General features: G+C 34.4%; 2 protein-coding genes and 3 non-coding genes across 5 annotated transcripts; 1 reads left to right on the top strand and 4 right to left on the bottom strand.

The window, feature by feature from the left end:
* Positions 1-1175: 1175 nt before the first annotated feature.
* LOC142521211 (small nucleolar RNA SNORD24) lies at positions 1176-1263 on the bottom strand. Its single transcript, XR_012814102.1, has one exon. It is a non-coding gene; the product is annotated as a small nucleolar RNA SNORD24 (small nucleolar RNA).
* A 102-nt stretch (positions 1264-1365) lies between these two features.
* Positions 1366-1442, bottom strand: LOC142521621 (small nucleolar RNA R12). The gene has a single exon (XR_012814313.1). It is a non-coding gene; the product is annotated as a small nucleolar RNA R12 (small nucleolar RNA).
* A 288-nt stretch (positions 1443-1730) lies between these two features.
* LOC142521184 (small nucleolar RNA SNORD14) lies at positions 1731-1852 on the bottom strand. The gene has a single exon (XR_012814096.1). It is a non-coding gene; the product is annotated as a small nucleolar RNA SNORD14 (small nucleolar RNA).
* Positions 1853-3513: 1661 nt separating this feature from the next.
* LOC142537003 (uncharacterized) lies at positions 3514-9010 on the bottom strand. Its single transcript, XM_075642518.1, has 14 exons — positions 8852-9010; positions 8263-8379; positions 7843-7977; positions 7571-7767; positions 6993-7196; positions 6690-6782; positions 6511-6549; positions 6099-6188; positions 5918-6020; positions 5707-5787; positions 5309-5385; positions 4551-4631; positions 4336-4427; positions 3514-3828 (listed from the first exon to the last, which is right to left on the bottom strand). Exons 1-14 carry the CDS (start codon positions 8874-8876, stop codon positions 3705-3707), a joined length of 1458 nt encoding a protein of 485 aa, XP_075498633.1. The 5' UTR covers positions 8877-9010; the 3' UTR covers positions 3514-3704.
* A 2282-nt stretch (positions 9011-11292) lies between these two features.
* LOC142516910 (uncharacterized) lies at positions 11293-12138 on the top strand. Its single transcript, XM_075619891.1, has one exon. It carries the CDS (start codon positions 11383-11385, stop codon positions 11959-11961), a length of 579 nt encoding a protein of 192 aa, XP_075476006.1. The 5' UTR covers positions 11293-11382; the 3' UTR covers positions 11962-12138.
* The last annotated feature ends 127 nt before the right edge of the window (positions 12139-12265 follow it).

Raw genomic sequence — 12265 nt, 5'->3', positions numbered from 1 at the left:
AAAGAATTCATCGCTTGCAAAATGGAAGCCCCTCTAGTTGAGGCCATTCGAGTGGCTGCTGCACAATTTTCACGAGCTATAACCAAGTATAATGACACCATGTTCTCAACTCGGGTTCGAATCTTCCTCCACCTCCAAATCAAAATAAAAAAATGTAGCACATCTCCTTAATTCCCAAGGACTTCACATCAAAAATATATGTTATTAAACACCATAATTTTTTAAAAGAAAAAAACAACAAAAATCATCCTATTTAATAATTACTTTTCTGAATATAAAAAAAATTGATTTTTTATCTAGCCCAACCCAAAAATTATTTAACATGCCCTTCCACATAGACACAAAGAAATAAGAGGTATTTGTTTTGTCATGATAACCATTTGGAGTGTACTGAAATAGTTCAAGAAAGTAAATTTTGGCTATGACTTTGGCTTTCTCCTCTACTCTCTACTTCATTTGGACGTCTAGTGGCTCCTTGATGACACCAGCTCTGATTTAGCTTTGCTATATTTTTCAGAATTCAATTGTATGTTTTTTGTGAATGAACACTCTAAACTATATAATACATTTATCGGGGATTTAGTTGTTTGATTATTGTACTTTCATCGCATTTAACAGACATTTTTTCGTCAAAATACGAAGCTGGAAAATAATCTAGACAAGAATATTTTGAGACATAAAGCAGAAAGTGGAAGTATGGATGTAAAAGAAAGTGTGATAGGTAAATCTTGAGATTGCAAATTAACAATTCGATATTTTTTCCTGGTGAAAAGTGCACTCACCTAGATTTCCTACTGAGATGGCTGGTAATGTGTTAGCAAGTCTGATTTCTTCTGCATCAAGGGAAAGGAAATTTAGTGCCGGAAGAAGCGTTCTTGAATCATTTAGAAGTTCTTTGACTCCTAAGTTGGTGCAAGCTCTAGCTTGTGTTCAAGATGACTCGAAATGAATCTAAACATGGCAAGGTTGAAAAGGACTTGGATTATGTTGTGCTGAAAGATGCACCATCAAATTAGAGAGAGAGATATTGTAATTTAAACTCCAAGTTTTAACAGAATCATGCAGTTTTTTACAATTCGATTTCCAAGTACATGATCATATAACAACTTTTATTGACAATTTACCATATAATTGAATTCCTTAGAATTTTTCATACCATACGAAAAATGTGATGCGGCCTCAGAGATCTTGGTAGATAAGAATATCATATGGAGAAATTCAATTCCCATCAAGAGTAGCAAATAAAATCTCACATCATAAGCCCAGTCAAATTCTTCTTGAAAAATATCATATATATTCCAGAAAAATCTAATAGTAAAAAACACAAATTTGAAATAATTTTGGAAAGATTGAAAAAAGGAAGGATTGAGTCAGAAGTAGCTGGTTTTGAGATCATGCATAAAATCAGTGGGAATCCGTCTGATTTGTTTCATCATCCCCAATAATCATATCCAATCCTCATAAATACAAAGGAGAAAAACTAAAATAAATGTACCTACCTTGTCACCGAATATCCTACAAATCAAAAAAGGAATAATTCGGACATAAAAGGTAGACACGTATTTACAGGAAAGATATATACGTGAACAGAAGTTCGTTATAGCCTGATGATAGATCCATTGATCCACCCAAATAAATCAATGGATTGCAATATCAGGCTTTAAAACAAAACAAAACAAAATAGAAACAAAATTCAAGATTGACCGAAAAAACGCTGCCTGTGGTTGCGGCTGCTCAGGCATCCAAGGAAGGAAAAAGTGCAGCATAAGCTCTCAAGCCCGGCGAAGGCGAAAGCACTTAGGCGGCCACTGCGAATTTGGAGAAACATGCCTTCAATATATCATCATTGCTACACCAACCATAACACAAACCTTCAAATTTGAGAATTAGAAAATATGGAAAATTCTTGGGAGAAGATTGTAATATACAAACAAAAAAAGATGGAAATAGGATGAATAAGAGCGCACGGCGGCGATTCGGTGGAATATAAACGGCAGGAGGCTGGAGGTTTGAGGGAGGGGTCCTGGGAAGTGATGGCTCTTTTGAGTTTCGAGGGAGGGAGAAATGAGGATAGGGTTTGAGATTTGGGATTTTAAGAACAAGCTGCTACCTAGGGCTAGTGTATTAGATGTGGTGAATGAGAAAGAAGATGGGCCGAAGAGCCCAAAATCCAAATGTATAATAAATATAATTAAAAACTAGTCAAAATGTGTGATTTTTTTAATAAAAAAATTAATTAAATATTTTGATTTATCTAATGTTAAATTAGTAATTTTATTGTAGTTATTATAAGAGACCAACTCTCTTAACTTAATAAAATAAAATAGACGAGAGATCATTTGATTATATGGAGTGTTTGCTCAGTTTGTTAATATTTAATTTGATTTATATTCAAATATAATATAGTTAACATTGTAATTGTAAAAATTAATTACGGGTCATACTCTATTTGAAATTATTATCTATTACAATTCGATTTATATTTAAGTTAAGGTCATATCATAATTTCGAAAATTAGTGCGGGACTGAATTATAATTTTAAAATAATGAATTAAAAAAAACAAAAAAGACCATGATACCAAATGTTTTGGGACAAAAACTTGTGTGAGACGGTCTCACGGGTCGTATTTGTGAGACGGATCTCTTATTTGAGTCATCCATGAAAAATTATTACTTTTTATGCTAAGAGTATTACTTTTTATTGTGAATATCAGTAGGATTGACTCGTCTCACAAGAGACATACTCATGTTTTGGCTATATTATGTCCAAACTTAATAAATAGTAAGAGATGTTTTATTATATTATAATAAATATATTAAATTAAAACTAGTAATTGAACAAAATAATTTCAGATAAAAAAAAAATTTTGAACATGAATTATAAAAATACACCGGATAAATTCTGGGTGTTTAGAGTACGAAATAAATGGATATTAAAAGCTGAAAATTTTGTTAAATTATGTTTTAAAATTAATTTAAAATTTCTGTATTTTATAACATCATATTCGTGTTAACAATATAAAATATTACGATATTGTTTTATTAGACATTTAAATTATAAAAATCGTTTTTTTAATCATTTAGCAATGTCATAAATTTGCATAGTTTATTATTGTTATGATATACTAATATCAAAAGAAATAGCATTTTTTAGACAACAAACCTCTTATTTTTATCATTATTTATTTATTTGGGGATTTCTTTTCTCACATAAAATTGTGGCGTCGATATTTATATTAATTTTTCGAGTCAGTGTCTTGTGAGAAAATCTCACGAATCTTTATCTATGAGACGGATCAATCCTATCGATATTCACAATAAAAAATAATACTCTTATCATAAAAAATAGTACTTTTTCATGGATGACCCAAATAAAATATCTATCTCACAGTATACGACCCGTAAAACCATTTCACATGACTAATTTTTCATATCATTTGTCACCGCCGTAACCAACAAATTCAGTAAAACCTACTTTAAACACATCATTCATTATTCACTGTCTATCATGTCTCCCCTTTAAATTATTCATAAATTGTTTAAAATTGCTTGTTAACTAGAAACATGTAAAATTGCTTGTTCGCATCCTGCTACAAACAACGGTTAAGATTCAAGCTCTAAAAACATGGGTGAATCTGTAAGAAATTACAACCTACATATCATTCAAGACGTGGAGCACAAAATGCATCTACATGTTGCTCGCCTCAATCGGCTTCTAGTTCGGATCCAAACTTCTCTAATCTATCCGTTTCTTCGTCCAAATCTCGTATCAAAGCGTGGTTGATTGTCCCGTCATCCTCGCTTGCATGTATCTGTCTTCCACCGAACCTTAAAATGTCGAAAGGAAGTATTATCAGAATCTTATTGCAAGGAATCAGATTCAGAAAACATCTGGCATGATCCGAAAAATGACAAAATTTGTAAGATAAAGAGTCATGAAGTTTTGTATGTCATGTCCTAATTTGATGCAAGGAATACTGTGTATTTGCTACACATGCGTTAGATGTTTGACAACTCATAAACTCCATGCCATCTCTAGATTTAGCCGGTGATTTGAAGTCGGGAGTAAAATAATTAATCGAAAACCAGAAAATTCGGTTTGGAAGTTCTTAAACCAAATCAACCATGTACTTCAATTGTGGGTGGGCTATGAGACTGCACGGGAAGGACATCAGCCGAAATGGTTTTTCTTGAAACTATGATGTTTTTACCCCAAACTACTTTGTTTTATTTTTATGTGCGAGTAGAGACGTTCTCTGGTTCAAACCTTGTCAGAAGTCCCACAACAAATTTTATAAAGCAAATTACTAGAGCTAAAAAAAATGTGAAAATTACCATCGCCCATTCATCAACTCTATGCATTTACGAGCATCCTTCCTATCCTTGAACTTGACCAAGATAACCCCCTGTGGGTTATTCTCACAAAGCTGCAAAAAATAGACCGGCATATCAATAACGAATGTCAACAGACGACTGCAAGTCACGACACACGTTTATCTTTCCCAATTAATCTGTAGAGCTCCAACATAACTAGAACATTTGTGTGATACCTTGACAGAATCCAATGGACCAAGCTTTCCACATTCATCACGAACATCTTCCTCTAATTCGGAACGCAAATTCTCATCAGCCTATTAACACAGTTTTTTAGGGTACCGTCCAGGTTAGGATTCTGTGAAAGAATATTCTTAAAGAATGAAACGAGAGAGGGTCACAAGTCGCAACTCCACAAAAATCACAAGAACCAGCGCAAAACATAGTTCATGCAATATTTGAAGAGATATTCTATATACACTCTTTAACTTATGATTCTTAAAATGGGCCTACCTCTTGCAATATAATCAACAGAAAGTTGTAGGTTGTATCTACTTTAATGCTACAAGTCATAAATAATATATTCATTGCATGGGCTATTACAAAGGCTCATAAAAACAACTTTCAATACAACTAACATAGCCAAGGTCTTAATAATCCAGAATTATTTTATTGCTTTCTACAATAAAATAAAAATCGGGTAGGTCATAGGGTACAAACTATGTTGGCTGTGTCACAAGAGGAAGTCACAGTAGGCGTATTGTTCTTGGTAGAGAAAATTGAGGGGCTACAATCAGACACTAATAAAAAAATGGTGTTTCCATGTAAACAGATACAATTAAACGGGTATTGGCAGAACTCGCGAACATACTCCTACGACACCTTCCAGAACTAATAATATTCATAAAATCCACCACCCAACCATATAGCAGGTGTCTAACTTAACCACACAGCAATGAGCCTCAAAGCAAACACGAATGGAAAATTTGCCTACCCGCAATTCTGCAGGGGTGAACATGTAACGAAGAATTATAGTTGCTGGAATAGACACCCTTGAGTCATCAAGACCACCTGTTTAGCCACCACCAATACAAGAAACCACACCATAAAATTGTCAATGTTTGCATATAGAGCACGCTAAAAATAAACGAGATGGAAGAGCTCGAGATGCCCCAATGTTGGATCCTTTATCAGTTCGAGAAGGACAAGGATGTGGATTTATCATAGTAAATCCTAGTAAATACTAGCAGACATCTTAACAGTATCAAACTATTTCCAGAAACAGAAGCTGAATTCACCGTCTTCAACGCCAACAAACACGGCTGTCTTTAGAATAAATAAGTGGGGAAATTACGATTTGGCACAGCAATATTTACAAATTTTAGGACTTACCCCAGCCAAGCATTTTCTGTTCGACCTTCTGAAGTTTCCTCTTCTTCTTCTTGTCCACTTGCCTTGATATATATTTATCACCTGGAAATATCGTTATAATCTTTTATCCACCAAATCAACAGCTGATGAGCCAAACAATTATCTCATAAGCAGTTATATCACCCGAACAGAAAAAATGCGACAATGAACATAAAAAGCTCATGCATATTACCTTTCTGCTCAAACTTAGCTTTTGTAACTACCATGTTCACCTTGCCATCGGGTCTTAAGGGAGTGCCATCCAAAATTTGGATTGCCAGATCTACCGAAGGATCCTAAGGGAAAAAAATATAGAACACGGTAAAACAAATTATGTCACGAGTCAAAACTGTACTATTATAAAGAAAAAATACCTTTAGATATGTTACAAGAGCATCCCCCTTCTTTTTCCCAGTTTCCTTGTCAACGTAAACCTTCACTCGAGGCCTTTTTGTTTCAGGGTCCTGTGTGTTTCAGTAATAATACATCAAAAGGATCATTAATTCTCAAAAGAAACTACGGGAAGATCTTCCTGGATGAAAAATTAAATAAGAAAACCTTATGATTGAGTTTGAATCTAAATAGCTAAGTCAAACAATGTGAGAACAAAATCAATAACTTAAAGGGGAAGCGTATTATGGAAACATGAAACAGGAATCTAACTGCAACGTTGTCAGGCAGTAAAATTGATGACCAAAAATACAAATGAATGTCACATCATCAATTCATCGTCATGATATAACTGAAAAAGAAGAGGTGGGCCGCTGATAACAAGACATTGCATACCTCCTTTATAATCCCACACTTAGAAAATACTTCAACCACCTGCATCAATATATCAAATAAAAGACCCTAAGCAACGAAAACACAAATGCATACGTCAATCAGTACCATACTGTCTTCTATGCTAGCCAAGAAAATCAGATGGGCATAACCAAACGAACAGAACAAAGACGACAACTGACCTCTTCAACTGTAACGTCATCAGGCAAGCCAGTCACATACACGTGTGTATTAACTTTCAACTCAAACCAAGTATCAGGAGGTTGATTACCTTCCTACCCAAGGTTGCAATGTAATTAGGTAAACAGAATTAATCTAAAACAACTGATAACCCTAAACAAGGTTTAAATTAAATTTGTACGACATAATTTATAATAATCTAAAACATCTGACAAGGTCCAGCAGGTGGACTTGTACGAGACTGTCAACAGATACCCAAGCAGGCAGACAACAGTACCATAAAAAAAATGAAATCACAGACGAACCCTCTTTTCCTCGGTTTTGTTATCAGATTTTTTCCCAGGTAACTTTCTCTTTCCATTTTGCACGTCTTCTAGAGTTTCGCTGACATCATTAACCTCTTCCTTGACAGAAAAAAGATCAGCACTTACTGCTGAAAATACTTCCTCTTCTTGCACAAAAGTCATGTCATTCGGTTCATACTCCTCGATTTTTTGAGTGTCATTTTCCTAACAAAACCAATCATCAAAGCCCATATTAAAAGGAAGGCATGAAGCACTTGTTTACAACCAATCAAAAATTGAACCGTAGAAATCTAGGAATAAAAAACGATATGAATGAGCAAATAGGATTCTTGGAGAAAAATTAGCATAAAAACCTATCTATGTACGACTAAGAGTCTCATCAGGCAAGTTAAAAAGCATATACATTTAAATTCATACTCGTACTGTTTACTAGGAAAAGAAAACGTATAAATAACCAAGTATCTCATCAGAAAAGTAAAGAAGCATCTACATTTCAATTTTATATTCCAATTGTTCTCCAGGAAAATTACAGATATAAAAAAGCAAATAATGACATAGTATACATATCAAACACCAACCTGAGGGACCCAAGCTCGAATATTTCGGTCCCACTTATATTTAGTCCCATCATCATCAATGAATTCTTCCTCACCATCAGGTGGCGTGGCAGGCCTCTCTTGATCATCGTTTTGGTTAACTTCCGTTTCTGTTTCCGCTTTCCTAACCTCCCTTTGCCACTTTTCAAACTCATCTTCTTCATTAGCGGGAGCAAGAACTACAAAACAATGAAATAAATTTGGTAGCACAAGTAATAATTTGTAGTTCAAAATATTGTGCTGGAAAAACATACCGCCAATTAAACTCGGTACACTTTCCTCGGGTGCATATGCCAGCAATCCAGGTATAGAGGACAGCAGCTGCCAATCACCTAGTCCTTCAGACCACACAAAGGTATCCTGTGTCAAGTATCCACTCGAATAGTGCGCTGCTCAGGAAAATTAAACATGGTTAAGCCCATAATTTCAATGTCACTTAACACAACCCAGACATATGCAGATTAAACATTTGTAATTTACAACAAGCCTGTCACTTGTAGAACTGAAAGTCATCAAAATACATTAAAAAAGTCACCTGAGTACTCGACAGATTGACAAAATAAAAACCGCAAACTAAATGTTAATGCTTTAGAGAAACAAGGGCAAGTGAGATAATGGTGATCCTACCAATTAGCACAAGCAAATTATACGAAAATAACTATGCAACTACTCACCACGCAATTCAGGGACTGAATAAGGGCCAATAAGCTGTTGTTCCTGGCCAAGAATAAACCATCCACGGCCACCGTCAAAGCTAGATCCTGGATTTTCTCGAAAAGAATTTTCTCCGCCTGAAAATTTCAAAAACTAAATTTAAATGAGAAACCATCCACCTCTTATTACCTAATCATTATATGCAAACAAATTTCTAAACAACTGCACAAACTCACTATGCGCACACGTCAAATTCGCATGATTCTAAGTCGAGAAAACCATGTACACTGTATGACACTAAACAATACTTAAAAATTTGATATGGCCATAGTAATGAATGATTGCACCACCCATTTCAACTTCAAGAAAAAAGTAAAAACCCAGTAAATGTAAATCAAATTTCACCAGGAAACACAAAAAACAAAACTTCTTGGCTAAAATAATGAAGATAGATAGCTCTCTAGAAAGTGTTATTGAAAATCCAGAAAATCGATCTCAAAACTCAGCCGATAAATATAGAAAAAAACAGCAATAAAATGCATCGAAAAGTATGATCAAAAAAGGGATTTAATGATAAAACAAAATAAAAAAATATAGGATGAAACCCACCTCCCAGTTGCGATTGGGACGACATCGGCTCCTCTCTTCGTAACTTCTCGTGGTTTCTCGAACCCCTTCTTCCACCCCAGTCGGAGAATTAGGAAAAAGCAAATAATTTGGGCCAATTAGACGTCCAATGGGCTCTTTTTTAATCAAAACTACGCTTATTAAATTGGGCTACCTTTGGTTCTAAATCTCTTGCAATATATTTCGTACGAGGTAATTTACGCAGAGTACGGGAAACCACATCCGTTACCTTGCTTATTAGATAAACTATCGGGCTTAGAAATTAGCCTACGAACCACATCAAATCAGTGCATTGCATTAAAAAAGTCTTACACGTTCATTATCCACCGATAAAAATATTGAAAAAAATCAAACTCATAACTTTTAAATCTCATCATCGTCTACTTCATCAACTCAAAAACTCTATAAAAAAACTTATGGATTATCGAGAAAAAAATAGTCGTCGGTGGTCCCCCAAACTGCCTAAATCCTACTAGTGAATTGAAAGTTAGATTTACATTTACTCTCACATGAATCATCTCATATGTTCTCCTGATAAGAGGCTTGGTTTCAAACACTGATCCATTCTAATATGTTGTTTTTACTTTGTCGATTGAATATGGAGTGAGTATCTTGTGAGGCGGTCTCATGAATTTTTATCTATGAGACGGGTCAATCCTACCAATATTCACAATAAAAAGTAATACTCTTAGCATAAAAAATAATATTTTTTCATGGATGACCCAAATAAGAGATCCGTCTCACAAAATACGACCCGTGAGACCGTCTCACATAAGTTTTTGCCTTCAATATGAGTTAAATAATCAATAATTCTTTTATCAAACACCCCCAACACACACCCCTTGCTATATGAGAGATCGATAAGATGGGAAAAACTTATTTAGAATAAATTGACTTTAAATTCTATCTTGAAAAGCTTTAGATTTCAATGGAATATCAATTATATGTTATTCAACTTATTTTTCAAATATTTTGATTCTAAATCCTTCTTTATATTGAATTAAGACGTGCTAAATTGTATTTGGATCGGTGAGATCTTAATTTTATGAATTTGTTGTTGGCCGGGTATGATATTCAAATTATATTTCAAATTGAATAGCTAAAAATTAAAATAATTTAGATTATATAAAAGACATAAGTATTGGTGTACATATATTTTAAATTTATACAGATATTACGATAATATAGCAATTTCTATTCAAGATAACACAAGGTTTATCTCTTATTTATTTAATTGGACAAAATAAACTTTCAGATTCTTCAAAATTATTATTTTGATGGGAAATAATGTGCTCATAATCCGCTTTGTTTCGGATTTTTCTCACATGGAAATTTGTCGATCAATAAAGTTGACAATCTTATTTTATTTTACTGGATGTCCTGACATATGTTTTGAAGCTGTTAAATTCGTACCAAACTCAATTAAATATCTTACCTGTTTTCTTTGAAATTTATTTATTTTTGAAATTTTGTTTTTTGATGAATCTTCAACATATGAATTATTAACCGAATGACTATATATGACAGAGTAGCTACTCGACTAGACTCATAAAATATTTGAGCTCGGCTCAACTCGATTATGAGCTCGAATGGAGCTACTCAGTAGTAGCTAGCTCGACTCATTTCACCTCTAATCTCAATGTTATTGAGTAATATGAGTCATTCGTTTAATAATTCATATATTGACGATTCATCAAAAAATAAAATTTCAAAAATATCTAAATTTCAAAGAAAACATGTAAGATATTTAATTGAGTGGGTAAGTTTGTGTGTGTGTATATATTTATTTATTAATTAATCGTATCTAAAAATATTTTAAAAAAATTGAATTCGATGAGCTCGAGCTCGAAAATTACTACTTGAATCGAGTCGAGCTCGAGCAGTTGAATTTTTTTTAGTCGAGTACTTGAGCTCGACTCGATGCAATTGCACTTTCAATTTGGATATAAGTAAATTTACTCTCGGTATAACGTAAACTAACTCGAAATTTTGAAATAGAATACTCAAAGGCAAAATTTAGAATAAGACTTATTTTTCAGTATCATTTAAAATTGAAGTATGAATTGTATTTTTTTTTATATACATCCGACACCCTTTAGAAAGTCAAGATTCTATTTAATTTTAAATTAGATGCAAGTATTTAACAGTGTGTTTTTTAGGTATCCAATGTATCACATTCAAACGGACTCGTGAATATGAAAATAAATTTCATTTCAAAATTCAAATATATATATATATATATATATATATATATGAAATCTTATTTAGAAAATAAATCAAATATGTGAATGACTCCCAATGGCAACAGCTGCACTGTCCCTCATTTTTCAATTGCCTTTCGGCAACGGTCATATTTGATAGGAAAATATGACCGTTGTATCTCTCTGTGTATATATATATGTATACATCATATATTCTCCATTGTCCCGAAAGAAATCCTCTCCACGAGCTAATTCACTGTCTTTCTACAATCTCAGTTCTTCAGATCGGATAATCGAAATCACGAATTCGAAATGGGTTTTGCGATCACCGGAAGTTCCGCCGCCGACGAATCCTCTCACCCCCGCACGCACAAAGTTTTCCTCCTCAGCAACTACATCCTCCTCGGCGCCGCCTCGAGCTGCATATTCCTCACCCTCTCCCTCCGCCTGATCCCCTCCCTCTGCGGCTTCCTCCTCATCCTCCTGCACATCATAACCATCGCGGGAGCCATCTTCGGCTGCGCCGCCGCCTCCAGGGCTTCCATCTCAGGCGCAAAGAAGTTCTACGGCGCACATATGGTGGCCACGGTGCTGACAGCCATCTTCCAAGGCTCCGTGTCTGTTCTCATCTTCACACGGCCGTTGGATTTCTTGCGATATCTCAAGACTTACGTGAGAGAAGAAGACGCCGAGATGATCCTGAAGCTCGCCGGAGGATTGTGCATTTCGATCTTCTGCCTCGAGTGGGTGGTTCTGACACTGGCATTCTTCTTGAGCTACTATGCGCATATGGAGAGGGGAAATAATGGAAATTCAACTTACGCCATGAGAAGTGGCAAGGTCCAGAATGAGGAGGATATCAAGAATTGGCCATGGCCATTTCAGGTCTAATTGAGATACAGGGCGTGGGATTATTGAATTTTATTGAATTTGTTTGTACTTGCATTATTCATATAATATAATGTGTGATGTATTCTATAAGCGATAACCAGGCGATAAAGGGTTATCGCTGTAATGCATTTATAATATGATTCATTTATTTATAATCGCTTGAATCTTTGCCACTCACCGAAGAAACTCTTCCAATGGATAAATAACTAGTTTTACTGTGAAGAAGCAACATTTTGACCTAAAGTGTACTACAAATAAGAGTATTTTGATTTTTAACTTTGATCAAATATTTATTCAAAAAATT

This window comes from Primulina tabacum, chromosome 1 (genome assembly GCF_025594145.1).
Source record: "Primulina tabacum isolate GXHZ01 chromosome 1, ASM2559414v2, whole genome shotgun sequence".
NCBI lineage: Eukaryota > Viridiplantae > Streptophyta > Magnoliopsida > Lamiales > Gesneriaceae > Primulina > Primulina tabacum.
Note: the sequence above shows the minus strand (reverse complement) of the source record. Positions and strands in the feature narration are given on the sequence as shown.